This window comes from Mya arenaria, chromosome 6, assembly GCF_026914265.1.
Source record: "Mya arenaria isolate MELC-2E11 chromosome 6, ASM2691426v1".
Classification (NCBI taxonomy): Eukaryota; Metazoa; Mollusca; class Bivalvia; order Myida; family Myidae; genus Mya; species Mya arenaria.
In genome coordinates this window covers 44,448,294-44,469,390 of record NC_069127.1, presented here as the reverse complement: position 1 = coordinate 44,469,390, position 21,097 = coordinate 44,448,294, and the positions used below count along the sequence as shown (strand labels likewise).

The 21,097-nt window shown below is 36.2% G+C and overlaps 1 protein-coding gene across 1 annotated transcript in view; it reads left to right on the top strand.

Annotated features, from left to right (window-relative positions):
* LOC128237463 (zinc finger C4H2 domain-containing protein-like) overlaps nt 1–21,097 on the top strand; it is a 41,060-nt gene that overhangs the window by 9,956 nt on the left and 10,007 nt on the right. Inside the window, exon 2 of the mRNA XM_052953022.1 lies at nt 7,299–7,470. Within this exon, the coding sequence (XP_052808982.1) occupies nt 7,299–7,470 (172 nt within the window). The remainder of the gene's footprint in view (nt 1–7,298; nt 7,471–21,097) is intronic.

Sequence of the window (21,097 nt, the reverse complement as noted above, 5' to 3'; positions counted from 1 at the left end):
CATACAGTTGACAGAATATTTTTAGTGATATAAACGTTGTTCCGGGTAGAGCAATACATTGCCAATGTATCATCACAATATCATTTTATGGTTATCATTATCACAATATCTGTCATTAACAATTATCATGACAGTATTATCATCACATAACATAAAGGATGGTAAAATAAAAGGTTCATTAAACACGTTTAAATTTTGTTCAAATTAAACATTTATCCTTATGCGATCTGTTACAAGCATCTTAGAATCGTTGGTTCTTGCCCGCTCCCAGCACACACCAAGGGTCCCCTTCTGTAATGCATTTCTGTTCATCGAAACAGTCCCGTACTTTACTGTACTCCGACTTTGTATCAGATGTGTGGTTCCTGTAATGTGACATTACAACAGCTGTTCTAAATGTTGGAAATGAACATTTAACAAGCACTGTTTATTTGCATGGTTATTTGATTCTCTGTATACCACCGGTTTGGCCAGACGTGAGTTTGTTCGTGAACTCATATTTCCCGCAACACTCCCGCACAATATCGTGCCAATCTTTGTTACGTATCATAACTTTATTTAACTTTCTTTACAATGGATATTTAATCAAAAAGCTGATGAATATCTTCAATATATATTATATAACACTTTTTTAGCTTTTAAAGGCTAACAACAGATACGTTAACTCCTTATTGTAACATTGCCAACTTTGGAGAAATCCGCTGAAGCAAAAGTGCCTATAGAGTTATATAGGGAAAATATGGTTAAACAGTTCTCACGACTTAGTCTTTCAACATATCAACTTCTTTCATACATATATGTTAGGATAATTTTTGCCCTTGAAGATGATGGTTTTGTATTAATTGTATGATTTTTACATTTTGGTCTTTTTTAAGGGTTTTGTTGGTCATTAAAAGTTTCATTGAAATAAGGAGCTAAAAATTGTTTTGCTATTTAAATTATTATAGACATCCGATCGCTTAGCTTCCATCGGATTACCATGCAGAATTCTTCGAAATAATGATTTTTTAAATATCTTTTGTGTCCTTTTTGAACATTTATGTAAAATTTGAACAAAATCGATGCCCAGAAATTGTGTATTCAACTGTACACTAATGGTTTTATGGCCCACCCCGCGGCATATTCACAACAGGATAGAAATAATCCATCGGCAAGTTTATGACACTGGGTATGACATGTGCAACGAAGTTTGTCATTTATAGCAATAAAATAATTCTATAACTATTTCGAATGTTTTTCCTTTTATCATTAGTATATAATTGATATTATATATGATACTAGATTATTCATTTACATTAATAGTTAAGAAATATCATATAAAAAAGAAATTAAGAAATATCATTAGCAAATATTATTCCCTTTTTTAATCGCAATCACTATTACAGAAAAAAATATATATTAAATATTAATGTTTCAAGTTTCATTGGCAATTTTGGAAATACATATGGGCTATGAAACATAATAAATAAGGGTATTCAAAGATAATAATTTACATATCTACATCGAGTCAATATGTTCATTAGTAATGCTTAAGTTCTAATTCTTAATGGTTAACATTTTGGTGTACCATTTTGCACTCACCCAAACATGTTTGTAAATTTAGCGGAAATATAATTATTTTGATTAGGCAAGAAATGTGATACACGGACATTTTAACTTGTATCGTTAAAGACCCGTACTAAATGATAGCAACTGCAGATAATATTTCATTTTAGACGTTCCTTTCCGAAAATTCACACCCTATTTTGTGTTACACTGCTATAAGAAAAATTACCAAACTGTTTAACTATAGGTGTGGAAATGGCCCAAATTAAATGTCTTGATAAACGTTAATTATAGACTTCAACAAAAAAGACATGGGATATAATATGTAAAAGAAGAAAGTTTATCAGAGATGATTTGATATCTCAGTACTTTATCAACTACCGAAAGTTTCCCCTGTAGAACAGTTCTACCTAATTATGGCTAAATCTAAAATCGCCCAAAACTGACATTTTCTATCAGAACTTATGATAAAAGGATGGGTCAACTTTATGACCCTCATAAATTCTGTATTTCTTATCTGCCTTAATCTTACACTGTGTCCAGTAGATAAATAAGTGCTAAACTAGCGTATCTTAACGCTACTATTGCACTGAGATGATAGATTTTGTCGTTACCCTGATAAGCTCCTAAGTTGGCAATAGAAGGGGGATGCCTACATGCGTTTGCTATTTTAGGTAGACTACGTACGTTTGCCTCAAAAAAATGCCAACCTGCTTTTGCCAAATTTGAAATACTTCAGAAAATGCATTTTTTGTACAAATTGCATCGCACAAAATATTCATAAAACAAATAAAAACCATTATTGAACAATTAAAAGGAATACATTTGAAAACAATGTGGCTTTTTGTCTAAAGCTTTGACATTTCAACACTGGCTACGTCCGTTTGCATTCCTGGGCACTATTTGTATCGAAGTGTTCTTGGAAACTATGCAAACATGAATGATGACCAATACACCGATCAAAATACAAAACAATGCACTCTTTTATGCACTATGTCGCTGTAACAAACTCTAGCGTATAACAAAAATATCTAAAAGAAACTAACCTGGATTGACGATCGAGCCCAGATACTTCTTACATTTGCATTTGTGGTCACGTGACTTTTTTGTTCATCCCCGGTGTTAAAGTGCATAAAAAAATCTTGAGCCACCATTATCATGTCAAGCATGTAATTCTGTGAGAGTTGTAGAGCAAAAGTTTTAATTGTGTCCATACAAACATCATCTTCATCGTCATCATCCTGGTTGCTGGTAGTCTCGACAGAGTTCTTTACATCAGTGAGAATGTCAGAAGCATGGCGGCCCCAGTTTGTCATGGTGTTGTCGCACGTATGAACATTGCTGTCAATGTCAGCAAGAGTGCTAAAGTCCTGACTGAACAGGTTCCGAGACAACCTCAACACAGCCAGTGGACATCATCCTTGTTAACATCATCACTGTCCTGGCCACTTTCCATATGCTGACTGGTTCTAGATGATATATTGTCCCCAAAGCCACACTTCCTGAAACACTTCTAGATGGTCTCGACCCTCACTTCGTTCAAGGATGAGTTGAACCAATATATGGCCTGTAGGATGTTCAATACCCTGAGGATCTCTGGACCGGTCTGTGAATTGTTTCTTTCCATCTCACCCAGCACATGCCTCTTCCTGTACTTTAGTTTCAACATCTGAATAATGCCAGTGTCCATGGGCTACAAAACAGAAGTGCAATTCTTAGGAAAGAACATAAGCTTCACACTTCTCAGTGTGATGTCAGGGTGAACGGGTGCATTGTCCACAAAGAGGAGGATGTGTATGTTTGCAGTCCTCATTTTCATGACCAGTGACTTGATCCAGTCTTCGAAACTCCAGCTGTGCATCCATGCGGTCTTGTTGCTGTAGTATTTGACCAGCAGTTTGTCCACAAAGATCGACCAAAAGCATAGGGACTTAGTTGCCTTGCCAATAACAACTGGCTTCAGTTTTTCTCCTGAAGACAAACAAATTGAATGTTTTGAAATATTATTTCATCATCACCATCATCAAAATCACCATCATGATGATGATGATGATCATCATCATCAACATTACATCATCATCACCATCATCATCATCATCATCATCATCATCATCATCATCATCATCATCATCATCATCATCATCATCATAACATAATCATCATCATCATTACACCATCATCATCATAATCAAAATCAGCATAATCATCATCATCATCATCATCATCACCACCATCATCAACCACTGGCGACATGCTCAACACCTTGTTTCTTAAAAACAATGTTGTGTCGAGTAAGGAATGACTCCAGCCACCCATTGCTGGCCTTAAATTCAGTAAGACTTAAGTCCTCAGCATACATTTTAGCTTTGGTCTGAATTAATGGTCCAGAAACAGTAACATTTCTTGTAATTTTTCTCTGTCTTTTAGCCTTTGGATTTGCTCTTATATTCCTTCACAATTTCACACTTGCGCTTAAGCAATTGACTTGTATCCCTCCACAGTTACATTACTTGGCAACACTTCTTGCACTATGTACGTTTTCTAATAATTTAATAATTCAACACGTTCTTTTAGAGTCAAACAACGATTTAGTAGAAATATAAATTTGTGCATAAATATGGAAATAAATACTACAGTGTGCAACATTAACGGTAGCCCAATTGCAAGTGGCAACGAAAAAATGACTTGGGCTACGAAAATTCCTTTGACTAATGTAAATGACTGGTTATAAGACACACTTTTTTCCCTCAGATTTCAATATAAAAGAATGTCAGAGTCTTACAAACATGTAGCAGGCTTTTGTTTTTAGCTCACCTGTCACGTAGTGACAAGGTGAGCTTTTGTGATCACTCTTCGTCCGTCGTCCGTCCGTCCGTCCGTCCGTCCGTTCACAATTGCTTGTGAACACAATAGAGGTCACAATTTTGACCTAATCTTTATGAAACTTGGTCAGACTGATCATCTCTATAAAATCTAGGTCAAGTTCGATATTGGGTCATCTGGGGTCAAAAACTAGGTCACTAGGTCAATTAGTACAAAAACCTTGTGAACACAATAGAGGTCACAATTTTAGCCTAATCTCAATGCAACTTGGTCAGAATGGTCATCTCTATAAAATCTAGGTCAAGTTCGATATTGGGTCATCCGCGGTCAATAATTAGGTCACTAGGTCAATTAGTAGAAAAACCTTGTGAACACAATAGAGGTCACAATTTTAGCCTAATCTCAATGCAACTTGGTCAGAATGATCATCTCTATAAAATGTAGGTCAAGTTCGATATTGGGTCATCCGCGGTCAACAACTAGGTCACTAGGTCAATTAGTACAAAAACCTTGTGAACACAATAGAGGTCACAATTTTAGCCTAATCTCAATGCAACTTGGTCAGAATAATCATATATATAAAATCTAGGTCAAGTTCGATATTGGGTCATCCGCAGTCAATAACTAGGTCACTAGGTCAATTATTAGAAAAACCTTGTGAACACAACAGAGGTCACAATTTTGACCTAATCTTTATGAAACTTGGTCAGACTGATCATCTCTATGAAATCTAGGTTAAGTTCGATATTGGGTCATCTGGGGTCAAAAACTAGGTCAGTAGGTCAATTAGTAGAAATAATTGTGAACACATTAGAGGTCACAATTTAAGCCTAATCTCAATGCAACTTGGTCAGAATGATCATCTCTATAAAATCTAGGTCAAGTTCGATATTGGGTCATCCGCGGTCAATAACTAGGTCACTAGGTCAATTAGTAGAAAAACCTTGTGAACACAATAGAGGTCACAATTTTAGCCAATCTCAATGCAAATTGGTCAGAATGATCATCGCTGTAAAATGTAGGTCAAGTTTGATATTGGGTCATTCACGGTCAATAACTAGGTCACTAGGTCAATTAGTACAAAAACCTTGTGAACACAATAGAGGTCACAATTTTAGCCTAATCTCAATGCAACTTGGTCAGAATGATCATCTCTATAAAAACTAGGTCAAGTTCGATATTGGGTCATCTGCGGTCAATAACTAGGTCACTAGGTCAATTAGTACAAAAACCTTGTGAACACAATAGAGGTCACAATTTTAGGCTAATCTTAATGCAACTTGGTCAGAATGATCATCTCTATAAAATCTGGGTCAAGTTCGATATTGGGTCATACGCAGTCAATAACTAGGTCACTAGGTCAATTATTAGAAAAACCTTGTGAACAAAATAGAGGTCACAATTTTAGCCTTATCTTAATGAAACTTGGTCAGAATGATCATCTTAACATAAGCTAGGTCAAGTTCCATATTGGGTCAACCCAGGTCAAAAACTAGGTCACTAGGTCAATTAGTAGAAAAACCTTGTGAACACAATAGAGGTCACAATTTTAGCCTAATCTCAATGCAACTTGGTCAGAATGATCATCTCTATAAAATCTAGGTCAAGTTCGATATTGGGTCATCCGCGGTCAACAACTAGGTCACTAGGTCAATTAGTACAAAAACCTTGTGAACACAATAGAGGTCACAATTTTAGCCTAATCTCAATGCAACTTGGTCAGAATGATCATCTCTATAAAATCTAGGTCAAGTTCGATATTGGGTCATCCGCAGTCAATAACTAGGTCACTAGGTCAATTAATAGAAAAACCTTGTGAACACAACAGAGGTCACAATTTTGACCTAATCTTTATGAAACCTGGTCAGACTGATCATCTCTATGAAATCTAGGTCAAGTTCGATATTGGGTCATCTGGGGTCAAAAACTAGGTCAGTAGGTCAATTAGTAGAAATACCTTGTGAACACATTAGAGGTCACAATTTTAGCCTAATCTCAATGCAACTTGGTCAGAATGATCATCTCTATAAAATCTAGGTCAAGTTCGATATTGGGTCATCCGTGGTCAATAACTAGGTCACTAGGTCAATTAGTAGAAAAACCTTGTGAACACAATAGAGGTCACAATTTTAGGCTAATCTTAATGCAACTTGGTCAGAATGATCATCTCTATAAAATCTGGGTCAAGTTCGATATTGGGTCATACGCAGTCAATAACTAGGTCACTAGGTCAATTATTAGAAAACCTTGTGAACAAAATAGAGGTCACAATTTTAGCCTTATCTTAATGAAACTTGGTCAGAATGATCATCTTAACATAAGCTAGGTCAAGTTCCATATTGGGTCAACCCAGGTCAAAAACTAGGTCACTAGGTCAATTAGTAGAAAAACCTTGTGAACACAATAGAGGTTACAATTCACTTTATTTAGCAAAGCTACAGGTGAGCGATACAGGGCCATCATGGCCCTCTTGTTCTGAAGTCTATTTCAAACCGAAATTGGCTCTTCAGAGAAATAAATGGTGAAAAAACTAGCTTGTTAAGATTTATGTAGAAAGGGATGTCACTCGCATCATCTAGATTGAGTTTATACCTGTTAAAACAGTCATCAGCCTCCTCTCCTCATGGCCACACAGGACCACACCACCATCATACTTGCATCCAAAGAAACATTTCAGTATACAATTAAAGCTGTGTATTGGAAAAATGTATTACCGGAAAGTGACAAGGGATTAGTGGCGGCTAATTAGTGTGGGCTTCATGGGGTCAGTGGCCGCAGCCGCGTTAAGACAGTTGGCCGCTTAATGCACAAATTTTATATAGTAAAAATGTGCTGGGGGAATTTGGAGTGGCCCAAATTTACAAAGTTTGACTGTGTATTATGCTTCCATATAAAGACTTTTTTTTACAAAATACTATCTTTTGTTTCAGAACAAAGACAATCAACCTTGAGCGGATCAAAAGCAAGTTGCGATCGGAGTTTGACCTGACAGAGAATGAAGAGAAGTTAATATCCGAGTACAAGCGAGAGATGGAGCTCCTCCTGCAGGAAAAGATGGCTCATGTAGAGGAACTCCGTCTCATACATGCTGACATCAACTTGGTCAGGCTTGTATTGGAAATGAAATTAATTAGTTGAAAACAGACTGAGAGTTACTAAAAAGATTTTTTATCAGACCCGGATCTGGGAATCGATCCTCAATCTGAGACCCACCTCTTATTTAGTATCAATCATAACATTACAATGTATCCTTAACATAGCTTTTAATACTCGAAACATATTAACATATTAGTTTAAGTTTACAAAATATCACAGGCCTTGATGTTAAGCTACTGACACAATTTTTTGTCTCATAATTTACATCATTGTTGGTTTCAAAATACACCATTTATTGTATGTTTATGCCCCCACAAAGTGGCGGCATATAGGGTTGCCCTTGTCCGTACGTACGTCTGTCTGTCTGTACGTACGTACGTCCCGAAGATTGTTTCCGATCTAATTCTTGAAAACCGTTTGTCCAATCCTCACCAAACTTTAAACACATGTTTGTGACCATAATATCTTGATCAAGTTCGATAGTCATGGAAATCGCTTTAGTCATTTAGGAGTTACGGCCCTTTTTTGCCAAAAATACTTCAAAAATATATGTTTCCAATCTAATTCTTGAAAAGTATTTGTCCAATCCTCACCAAACTTTACATACATGATTGTGACCATAATATCTTGATCAAGTTCGATAGCCATGGAAATCGCTTTTGTCATTTAGGAGTTACGGCCCTTTATTTGCAAAAAAAGACTTGAAAAATACGTCCCGAAGATTGTTTCCGATCTAATTCTTGAAAACTGTTTGTCCAATCCTCACCAAACTTTTAACACATGTTTGTGACCACAATATCTTGATCAAGTTCGATAGCCATGGAAATCGCTTTAATCATTTATCCTGAATAATCATTATGGCTTATTTTCTGTGACAAAAAATCGAAGTGGGGACAAAAAGGAAAGAATCTCCTTTATGAAAAGCTATCGGCGTATTTAACAATATCCTGCCTAAAACGATTTATAAGTCATGATCTCATTGGATTATTTCGAACCGAGATTACATCTCGGCCATATCCGCACCGCATGAGGTGTGTCTCATGCGACTAATCAAGCGGCTGGATTTCACCTTATTAATTATTCATGAGTATGAGATTTTTACAGCTGATTTGCCCAGGGTATCATATAGGTTATGATATGCTGTGGTGCCGAGGATGTGATGTAGTATCATATTTGCCAAATACAGTACTTCAAAATGAATCGTATCATTTCGTGCAAGTTGTTATGTAATGATTATGTAACCCTTACGCACATAGACCTAAATCTACGTTTGCTGTTTTAATAAAATTACCTGGCATGAAGTGACTTTAATTGAAATAAGCTGAATGGAACGGACAAATTCGGGCTGTTGGCAGTATCAGCACTTTCTATAGCCAGATAAAGCAAAATAAGTATCTGCTTTTGTTGTTTTCCTTTTCTTTATATTGGAAACTAAAACTGTTTCAATGTCTGAAGGCGATTCATTTTTGGGGGTACTACCTGGTTGGCAACAAACATAATGATCAGTCTGACTTAGGCCGCCATCCTTTGTCCAAAATATAACTGACTACATGTATTGTTTTAGGAGATATATGTTTACACTCTTGTGGAAATTTAAATGATAAATTTCTCACCAGCAGAATAAACACTATGGGTAATTCCATGGTATTTCAGGATATATATGGATCAAACTTCTATTTTAAGAACAGGGCTTAGTCCCATCATTTGGAGAATTGTTGCCCACTCACTTGTCCTCATATGTTCTCAACCCTTAGGCTTTTGTACATTCCAAAACTATTATTTATACACTCCCAAACTATTATTTATACCCTCCAAAACTATTATTTATACACTCCAAAACTATTAAAGTGTTAAAGAAATATGTTCACTGTCCTGGTTTTAAGTATGGTTTGATTTTTTTTCCAATATCTCTTAAGAGACATGTTCTGTTCCTGAACAACTTTTTTAATCAAAAAGTGATCCTGACCATACCTGGACATGTTGTGCAACTCTTGAGCCACTGCATAATTGAGATAAGTTGCTAATGACTCATCGCCTGAAAAATATAATAACAATTCATTAACCGATTAGTGTCCAACTTTGCCACCATTATTTATCATCTATATTTATGAGAAACTGGTGAATATAGATAGAATTTAATGATATAGTTGTTCATGTTTAATAAGCCAGAGAGATGAAGCAAAATAATACCACTAACCAAAAAGAGCTAATGAGCAACTGTTGTACAGCGAAGTGACAAGCAGAAGAATCATCAGGTAGCAGTGCCATGTAAACTAGATTTAATCATGTCTTTAAATAGAACATCCAATAATTCACTTATGTCTAGTGTATATTGTCTCCTAGGCTATTATAAATCAAACACATTGCAAATTATTAGGTAAGAAGAGGGGATTGTCTCTGTAGACTCTTATTTAAGCTGCAGGTTAATTTGATATTTATTAATCTTACTTAGACATGATGATGTTTACAAGTTGGCTTATTTTTATACGTGAATGATCTACACACGGATCACTTACCAACTGAAATGGTCCGTTCAACTCTATCCCCATGATGAAGAGGAGCATACCAATAAAATCCGTCAAAATAAGTATTGCTGATTGGATTGGTTTGTACTGAACCTTGTCCGGGGCTTTATCCTGACCATACATTATAGGGTTTTAATTATAACTTGCCATGAAGATTCACCATGATGAGGCAGCGTGTCACACTCAAGACCACGGTTGTACCTCAAAGGTCAAGGTCACACTTAGAGTTTAAAGGTTGAATTGATCCTTGACGAGGCTGTAACTTGATCATGCATTATGTGATTTTCAATATACTTGCCATCGAGACCATGATGAGGTTGAGTGTTTCCACATATTTTTCAACTCCCATGTTATTATTTGTTGCAATTGCATGAAAGAGCATTATGTCTGTGTCAAAGGCTCTTTCAACAGGCTCAACATGTTGCATTTAGTTTTCATACGACTGTTTTAAAAAAAAAAAGGGACAAATTATAGTTGAACCTGTGCTTTTCGGGCGGTCGAGTGTGCAAGCGTGCAGTGTCCAGTATGTTGTCCGCTTAATAACTTTTGAAGTTTTTGTTCAATCACCACCAAATTATGTCAGAATTTGTATTGGTATACTGAATTATACTGTGTTAAGGATGCTCTTTTTCATCTGGTATTTGGATCTGACTTTTTTGGAGTGCATCTCTTTAACAGAGAAATAATTGGAAGAAAATGTGTTTGTTTACATTTTTAGCTCGACTATTCAACGAATAAGGAGGGCTATACTACTCGCCCCAGCGTCGACGTCTGGTTAAAGTTTTAGGGCAAGTTGGGATTTTCACTTGGTCCAATACCCTTCATTCAATTCCCTTAATACTTCACACAGTTGTTCAGGGTCATCACATAATGAGGTAAGATAACTCCATATTATCCTTTATACAATTATAGCCCCTGATTGACTATGGAACTTAGGTTAAAAGTTTTAGGGCAAGTTGGGATATTTATTAATAACTTCTATACCCTTCATTTAATTGACTTGATACTTCACACAGTTGTTCTGGACCATCACACAATGAGATTACATAACTCCATGTTATCCTTAATACAAGTTATGGCCCCTGATTGACTTAGGATCTGTTTTTTTAAAGTTTAAGGGCAAGTTTGGATTTAAATAAAAATAATTCTATACCCTTCATTCAATTGACTTAATACTTCGCACAATTAATGATGACCATCTTACAATAACGTTACACAACTCCATTTAAACCCTAAATACAAATTATGGCCCTTGATTGACTTTTTTTTTATTGTTAAATTTCTTTGGATTTCTTTTGACAAGCACATTTTTAGCTCGACTATTCGAAGAATAAGGAGAGCTTTATTACTCGCCCAAGTGTCGGTGTTGGTACTCAACAATCCAACCTACTTAATTAACCAAGTTAGATAACTCTAGTTTGCATTTAATGCAAATAATTGCCCTTTATTATTCGACTTAGAAATTCTGGTTAAGGTTTAGCGTGTAAGCACACATAGGTTAATATCTCAGCAACTACTTGAGGTATTTTATTGAGACTTTAAAACAATGGTACTTAACCATCCAACCTACTTAATTAACCAATTTAGATAACTCTAGTTTGCATTTAATGCAAAATAATTGCCCTTTATCATTCAACTTAAAAAATTCTGGTTAAGGTTTTGCATGTAACCACATTTAAGTCAATATCTCAGCAAATATATCATGTATTGCATTGAAACTTTTTTCTTAAATATCTAACCTACTAAATAAATGAAGTAAGATTACACTTTTTTGAATATAATGCAAATAATGGGCCTTTATTATTTGACTTAGAAATTCTGGTTAAGGTTTTGCATGTTAGCACACATAGGATAATATCTCAGCAACTACTTGATGTATTGCATTGAGACTTTATACAATGGTATTCAACCACCCAACCTAATTGAATAACCAAGTTAGATAACTGTATTTTGCAAATAAGGCCACAACAAATTGATAAGTTGTTCTACGGATTTTGCCAAAAAAAAGTAGGAGCGAGCGAGCGAAAAAAACAAAAAAACTTTTTTTTTTAAATTAAGGCAAATCAATCGAGCGAAATGCGAAAAATGAAATAAAATAAAAAATGAATATTTCTTACCAAATTTATCATACAACTATGTTAAGAAATGCTTTTTAATTGCAAAAAAAGGTTCTCAGTTATAAATGAAATGGTTTTGATTGTATCACATGAAAATTGTATCACATGAAAATCTGTCTCAATATTTAACAAATGGCAATAAGATTCAGTGCTTTACTATTAACTTTCATTGCATCAGCAATTTAAATGTGGATATTATTGTAAAGACAGCATTCCCCACAGTAATGTGCAATTATTCGAAGACCAAAAAGAACAACTATTGTATTCATTCCGTACTAATCTTACTTACTATCACAAAAAACATTTTAGACAAGAGTAATTCATCATTTGAGCATTTCTAAATATTGAGTCAGGTCTAAATTTGAACCTCTTGAATCACACGATAAAATTGTAGTGACATTGACATGGCAGAATATCGAAAATGTAAATAACACAGAGAACATATCTGAAAAAATATACACTGTGATTTAAATTGTGGGACAATATAATTGAAGCAGTAGCAAACAAATCTGCAAATGTGGCACTGGTCATTATATTAAGTGCAGGTGTTGGATTAAAGATGTTTCCGTTTCAAGACCTCGCCTTGACCACGTAGGTCCGTGCCTTGTAAAAGAATAACATGACAGCCTTCACAGCTTCAATGCCTGTAAGAAACAGGCCACTTTATCACTAGATGATCAAAGAAAATGAGTGCGATAATGCACCAGTCAATTGTAACCTGCACCCACCGCCCAGGTCCGGGGAATAGCGGGGACTTTGACTTTCAGCCAAGCCAGGGCAAAGTCCCCGCCATGTGGGGACGAACTGCTCGTGAAACCCCTGCCAAATGCCCACGCACCCAAGGGACTCTAGGTAAGGCACATTACACGCTATATTTGGCTGGAAGACAAAACCACCGCATTCACCCGGCACTGCGGGGCCACCTCGAAGGTACATGTAAAAACACAGCCCATTTCCCCAGTATACACCTGGACCTGGGGGGGGGGGGGGGGGGGGGGGGGGGGGCATGGCTACAATTGACTGGTGCATAAGAACAAAGAATTTAGAAAATAACACAGTCATTATACTTATAAAAGGTTTTATTTTCTGATTTAACTGGTGTTATTTTAATGCTGTATGTGTTAATACAGATTTTTTTTTATCTGTTTATAACACTTATAAAGAGTATATGAATAGTAAGAAATGCATTTTAGAATTAAAAAAAACAACTCACGAAAACATGTTCAATGGTTGTAAGTCGTGTGTCAGGCGTGTATTTAAATAGAAGTTTCGCACTTAAAATCTGATTTAGTTATTATTTAGCACTAAATTTTGAGTACAAAACAATGAATTACTTAAAACACACATAGATAACTATTGCCTTCGATGCTGTGAAACTGCTGTTGTTTACAGAATACTATATAATCCATTGACTTTGACACTGATTTTCACTTAAAACGTGTATTTTACATTACGAAAACTGATTTAGTAAACTGAAAAAATAATACCGGAAATGAAAAACAACGGTGCGTCCTGCAATATATGCCCGACAAAAAAGACTGTCAACAAATATCAGCTGTTTTGTGGTATCCCGGACCTGATTTTGTCCTGACACGAGGAAAGTTTGCTCGCGAAGAATGTAAAGCATGGAAAATATCTTTAAAAAAAAGACAAATATTGAAATTTGACGTTGCAGGTTTAAATTTGAAGTAAAAAAATTAGGGGAAATTCAGAAGTATAAAAAAAAAATCTGGGCGGCAAAATAATATGTGCGGGCGCAAAAAAAAAATTAATTTTTTTTTCGTTTTTCTAATATTAGGTGCGGCAAATCCGAAGAACAAATGAGTGACAGCTCTTGTTATATTCTTAACCAGATTTTCACAAAAGGAAAACAAGTTATAAGAATGACTAGTGTCATTGTTTAGGCGGGCTGGTGGGAGGGCAGCGTCAAAGTCACCTTGTGTATCGAATAATTTTAGCTAGGTTTGACATCTAGTGACCGAACTTGATATATAGAAAGAGGTTATGGAGACCTTTTATGCAACTTCTTTGAGGCCCATAGTATCAAGGTCAAGGTCAAAGCTACTATTAATAGAAAAATGGTTGGTATTGAAAAACTTAAGTAAGGGTCGACATATTGCGAGCAAACTTGGTATATATAAAGAGTTTATAGAGACATTTCATGAGATTGTGTTTTGGGCTCCCGAGAGTTATGGTCACTATTTACTTTTTAATTTGAAATTTATTGCTTTTGACGGGCACATACATTATAATTGTATTCACTTCTAAGTCAAAGAGGCGTAGTTGAGTGTGCTTTCTTACGACAGCTCTTGTTAACATTGACGTGACGTAACTCACATCGATTGATGGATTTAGTTATATCAGGTGTGGTAAATCTGGTACGGTTAGCATCAGCAGACAAGAACAAATAAGCGTAGTTATTTTTCTATTTAAAGTTCCGATATTGTAGATGGATTTTACATGTTATATTTCTGTATTAAAATAATAAAAAACTTGCGTACTGTGAAGTGGAATCATTGGGCACTGTCAATGTTTGAAGGTGTGAAAAACTCCCTCAGTATTGCAATAGTAACGTACAACTGTTGCCATGGCAGTGTTGTTCATCGCATGATACCATGTGTTTGTAATACTTAACTAAAGGTGTTGACACTTTGATAACATTTACATACACTACCAAAAAACGTGTTGCCAGTATGCGAGAGATTGCATCAATGGCGGTTAGTCGTGGGGGGTATATTCAACGGTAGCCAACATGTAGGTGCGCATTATCACCTCATTCATCTGCTGCTAGCAATTATGACTTCTGAAAACATGCATGCGGCATATCAATGTAATGCAGCATACCACGATATGCAGGTATTTTTTTAAAGGTACCATTGATACAAATAGGAGATTGTAAATTGTACTGTGCTCGCAGAATGGTTTTCACCGGATTTCGAGGGTAAACAATCTAATCCCCCAAACTTGAAAATTAGGTAGCTGGAATATTGAGTGTTTGTTAAAGCATTTTTAATAAGTTAATTGATTCCAAAATATACCTGGGAAAAGGCTTTCAAGCCTTTAGGAAGAGTTTGGACCAGTAGCTCCATTTGTTGGAAGAACAGTGATTATTGTACGTTTTTGTAGTGTCAAAATTACTAAAGCAAAATTGAATTTAGTTCATTTAAAATGTTATCATTGCAGTCTTCCCAAAATGTGCCGGTCCGCCGGACATGTCAGGCAAATTTTGTACAGGTCCGGCAGATCTTCCGAAAATGACGGTCCGAATGACCGACATATTTTGAGACGACTAAATAGCGAAAAGGTATTTGAAAGCGAAATGACTATAAAAACTTTCGCTGATTATTTGCCTTTGCAGTAGTTAGTCAAATCCATACTGATATTGACGTCACATAACATCGCCAAAAGTCGGCCATTTCTGATATGCGATCATGATGTTGATTCCCGGGGATAAACGAGTAAATTCGATTGATCAGTAAAGGCATTTTATTACAACAGTTTTGATTGGTTCTTGGTTTGCAACAAAGTAAAATCAAAATCGTCGGCACTCAATTTACTTTGTCTGCAGTCAAAATGGCGGCGGTTGGTGTAATTACAGGACGAACGAAAAACCAGAAAGCACCTTAATGGCGGCGGTGTTTAAATATTTTTTTGCGAGACCAAGTGTTGTTTTTTTACTAAACATTTGTCAATGTAAAGTTTATATGTTGTTGTTTTTTTGTGAAGTAAATCAGGAAAGCATTAAAAACAGTTGACATTATTATTATACATAAAGAGTAAAAAAATATAGTATATACTATGACATATTTGCTCGACCCATATTTGCTCAACCCATATTTGCTCGGACAGGCAAAAAATTCAAAGTGCCTGTTCCGGTGGACAGGCAGAATTTTTACAATTTCGGGAAGACTGCATTGCGCAAAGTGTTTGTTTAAATGTGTTTTGTTATGTGTGAAAAACATTAACTTTACAAATATTACTATTATGGTTAAAGTGTCACATATAGACACACTGGAAATCAGACTATGAAATGAATGATTAAGTGCTTCCAAAGTGTCAGAAGTTTTTCAAAGAAAAGGTGTTGCTATTAGTAGGTAGAGTAAATACACAAACAACACAAAGCATGGTAAAACATGTGCAATTTTATTAAATATATTATTCATTCACTTCACACAAGTTTAACGAAGGCATTCGAAAATTCGATAAGTGCGATTAAGGTGACAATAGCATCTGAACACTTTCACAAGTTGCAAAGGATAATTGTCAGGGACAAACAACGTTTTGAGTACGAACTGAGTGATTTGTAGATTACGGGTTGAGTTTGTAGGAGTTTAATAAAACTGACTAGAATTTTGTTGAGGACTGAAACAATTTGGAAAACCCTTCAGAAAACTGACAGCTACATTAATTTAGCGAGGGCATTAATAGCCGTTAATTAACACTTTGCAAGGCCACATATAGGGTTGACTTGACACGGTGTAACGCGGGGAAAATTACAGAAATGAATGCGTCGGGCATTATGCTTATATCGCAGACTATAGTGAAAATTAAATTTAGATGATATCGTTTGTGGTAAGAAAAAATCTCTGAGATGTGAAAAATCTGTAAAAAAATGTGTGGTTGGTAGTGTACAATATACAGATTTTGCTTTAACAATTAGCAATGACGGAAAGTGACATCGGGATTTTTCTTATTGTTTTTTTATTAATTATGTACATGTGCTGTACTATTTTATAACATTTGCCTTTTTCACGATTCAATAAATCTCGACAAATTAAATATGGTGGCTGCTGATTTTGACTTTAATCCCCCTGTTATATCTATGTTATTAAGGTTTTTTTACCTGATTTTTTAAATATTTTTTGCCTACGTCCTATTATATCTATGAGAGAGTCCTATACACAGTAGAATGCGGTTATATCTCAAACAAGTCCAACTTTAGAATCCTTTGTCCAATCATCACCAAATTTGATCAGAATTTGTATGGGTAGACTATGGTGGTCAGGTATTATAACCAACCATGTCGCCTCAGGTACTCCAGAGTTATGACCCTTGAATTGGCAAAAACTGTCTTTCATGTCCACTCTCTTAATTTGGCTCAAAGTACAACCACTTATCATCAAACTTGGTGTCCTAACATAAGAACAGGTGTTTTTTGTTACAGTTGGCGCTCTTGTTATATATTGTTTTCAATTAAATCTGCACCCTCACAGATTGAACGTTTTGACAACTTTTTTATTTTTTGTCTTAGAAAGAGCTAATTTTTGCTAAAATTCATGGAAACCAGTTATATAAGACTGCTGACAAAAAATCAGATCACAGATTTTTATGCCCCCGAAGGTGGGCATATTAAAATCGCACCGTCCGTCTGTCCGGCCGTCCGGCCGGCCGGCTCTGTAACTTTCCCTTGTATGCACAGATTTTAAATTAACTTGCCACATGTGTTCCACATACCAAGACGACGTGTGGCTGCAAGACTCGTGTCCCTACCTCAAAGGTCAAGGTCACACTTAGTGTTTATTCACAATGGAGTGCTGCATATAAGGACATAGAGTATAGGTTGTCGTGTCCGGGCTGTAACTTTCTCTTGTATGGACAGATTTTAAAATAACTTGCCACATGTGTACCACATACCAAGACGACGTGTCGCGTGCAAGACCCGTGTCACTACCTCAAAGGTCAAGGTCACACTTAGTGTTTATTCACAATGGAGTGCTGCATATAAGGACATAGAGTATAGGTTGTCGTGTCCGGGCTGTAACTTTCCCTTGTATGGACAGATTTTAAAATAACTTGCCACATGTGTTCCACATACCAAGACGACGTGTCGCGTGCAAGACCCGTGTCCCTACCTCAAAGGTCAAGGTCACACTTAGTGATTATTCACAATGGAGTGCTGCATATAAGGACATAGAGTATAGGTTGTCGTGTCCGGGCTGTAACTTTCTCTTGTATGGACAGATTTTAAAATAACTTGTCACATGTGTTGCACATACCAAGACGACGTGTCACCTGCAAGACCCGTAACCCTACCTCAAAGATCAAGGTCACACTTAGTGTTTATTCACAATGGAGTGCTGCATATAAGGACATAGAGTACAGGTTGTCGTGTCCGGGCTGTTACTTTCCCTTGTATGGACAGATTTTAAAATAACTTGCCAAATGTGTTCCACATACCAAGACGACGCGTCGCGTGCAAAACCCCTGTCCCTACCTCAAAGGTCAAGGTCACACTTATTGTTTATTCACAATGGAGTGCTGCATATAAGGACATAGAGTATAGGTTGTCGTGTCGGGTCTGTAACTTTCTCTTGTATGGACAGATTTTAAAATAACTTGCCACATGTGTTCCACATACCAAGACGACGTGTCGCGTGCAAGACCCGTGTCCCTACCTCAAAGGTCAAGGTCACACTTAGTGTTTATTTACAATGGAGTGCTGCATATAAGGACATAGAGTATAGGTTGTCGTGTCCAGGCTGTAACTTTCCCTAGTATGGACAGATTTTAAAATAACTTGCCACGTGTGTTCCACATACCAAGACGACGTGTCGCGTGCAAGACCCGTGTCCCTACCTCAAAGGTCAAGGTCACACTTAGTGTTTATTCACAATGGAGTGCTGCATACAAGGACATAGGGTATATGTTGTCGTGTCCGGGCTGTAACTTTCTCTTGTATGGACAGATTTTAAAATAACTTGCTACATGTGTTCCACATACGAAGACGACGTGTCGTGTGCAAGACCCATGTCTCTACCTCTAAAGTGAAAGATACACTAAGTGTTTATTCACAAGGGAATTCTGAATATAAGGACATAACAGTGTAGGTTGTCAAGTATGGGTGGTATTTTTTTATGTTCAGAGGCAATTTAAAATAACTTGCCATATGTATTTGACACGTAAAGGCAAGATCAACTTTTCATGTACTGACCTTGTTCGTAGGTCAATGTCACATTCGGGGGCATTCGTCACATACTGTGACAGCTCTTGTTATATTTAAGTTCAAAAATTGATGTGTTATGCATTTTTCTTAAACCGTTAGTAAACCCTATAGCGTTTTAGCTAAAGCGGAATGGAAGGGCGGCCCGCCCTGCCCTTTTTTGACCCCGCCCCGTTGCCCCTTTTTACAAGCCCTGTCATATTTTTCCCGCCCCCTTGCGCCCTTCTGGCCATTCAGATCGTTGTTTATCACAAAGTTACGCCCTAAAAGTATTTCATTGGTCAATGTCGCCATTTCCTAATCTGTCACAGATCAGTGCGTGCTAAGGCACACGACCGTCATCACCACGGGTCTGATTAACGGTAAATCACGCTTATAATCAGGGTGCTAATTGCTGTTCATTATGACACATTATTCCTTGTCTGAGACATCGAAGTTGTACCTCTAAATGTCAATCTTTGATGCCAATGTTGTTACAAATTTAATTAATTTAGCCATTTATAATCGTTAATCTCCTAATCACATAATTGGGTCGTCTATCATCCAATTATCGAAACGTCCCATGTTAACCAATCAGAGAAGACACTGGTCAAATGATTAAAAGTTTGTTAAATTGCGATAGAAAAAGCGAAGAAATGATGAAAAATGTTGTCAAGCATTAGTAAACAATTGATACTTGCAGTGTAAAAACAAGGCACACTTTTTAGAACATTGTTTCGTTTGAAGCAGACGGTCATTGAAAAACAGACGGTGGCGCTAAGAAAATCAAATACTTGACTTCATGACCAATATTTGATAGTTTTTGTGTTGAATGCTCATAATGAAGATTTGTTTTGTAATCTCGAAACTTTTTTATTTGCTTTATATAGCGTTTACTTACAGTATTTTCCTCCTTTGTACGATGTGTAAAGTAGAAGATTCGGCGTGTCACCGCCATTTTGTCATTTTTCGGAGTTTATTTCTCAATTTTCTAGTTCTATTATTAAGTATTAGTGAGTATTTCATTAAGGATAGAGATTTTAAATGTCATTTTGTTTTAAAATATCAGCATATTGAAATTTATTTTACCAAAGACAAGTAAACAACAGCAAAGCTGAATGTGACATTCCTATCCTGATCGTACCAAAACAAGATTCGCCCCCGGCACTTAAATGTTTTTAACAGCTCATATATAAGGCCATTCTGATTGTTTAAATGGTATTTTTTTAAATGTCTTTGTTTTTATTTTAGACACTTTTTGGAGGTAAACTATACATTGCAAAAAGAGACTCTAGACAAGTACACTTTTGATAGGCCAAAAAGAACACTTTTTTTGAACATATCATCTAGTAAAAGCAATCAAAGTAAATGTGAATTTAAAGTTTTGTGGCATGGCACAATATATATCTCAGGTTTTACGATAAGGATCTCTTCTCCTTAAAGTCTCCCCACTTCTCCCTAATTTGACTGGTGGGAGAAGTGACTTCTCCCCAAAAAATCAGCCTTGTGAGAGCCCAGGTGACAACAACCCGAGATGGTAAAGAAAGTGTCTGAAGTGAAAATGAACAAGGGAGAAGAATTAAGAGTATTCTGTAGTGATATTACTACAATGTGTGCATGAACATGCATGTACTTTGATAAGGTACATGGTCGTTTTACAACAATACAAAGCTAATATTGTGCGCATTGTTTTCCCATTAAAGAAAGCACTATGCCCTTATTTAGGCCCACCCTGTCCTTTTTTTGGCCCACCCTGCCCTTCTTATTCCTGGCTAAAACACTACCCTAATTTTCAAACGGAAATATGAAAAGGAAATATGAAAATCTGATTTTTTGTCAGCAATCTTATTTGATTGGTTTGCAGATATTTACGCAAAAATTTGCTCTTTCCAAGACAAAAAATAAAAAAGTTGTAAAAATGGTATATCTGTGAGAGTGAAGCTTTAAACACCATGTGACTGTTCTCGTCCAGTCAATGTGTTCAATCAGGGTGTAACAAAATGCAAAATACATACCTTGATATATATTGTGAAAGGCAAGACCCGTATCATGATATATTGTGATACGTATTG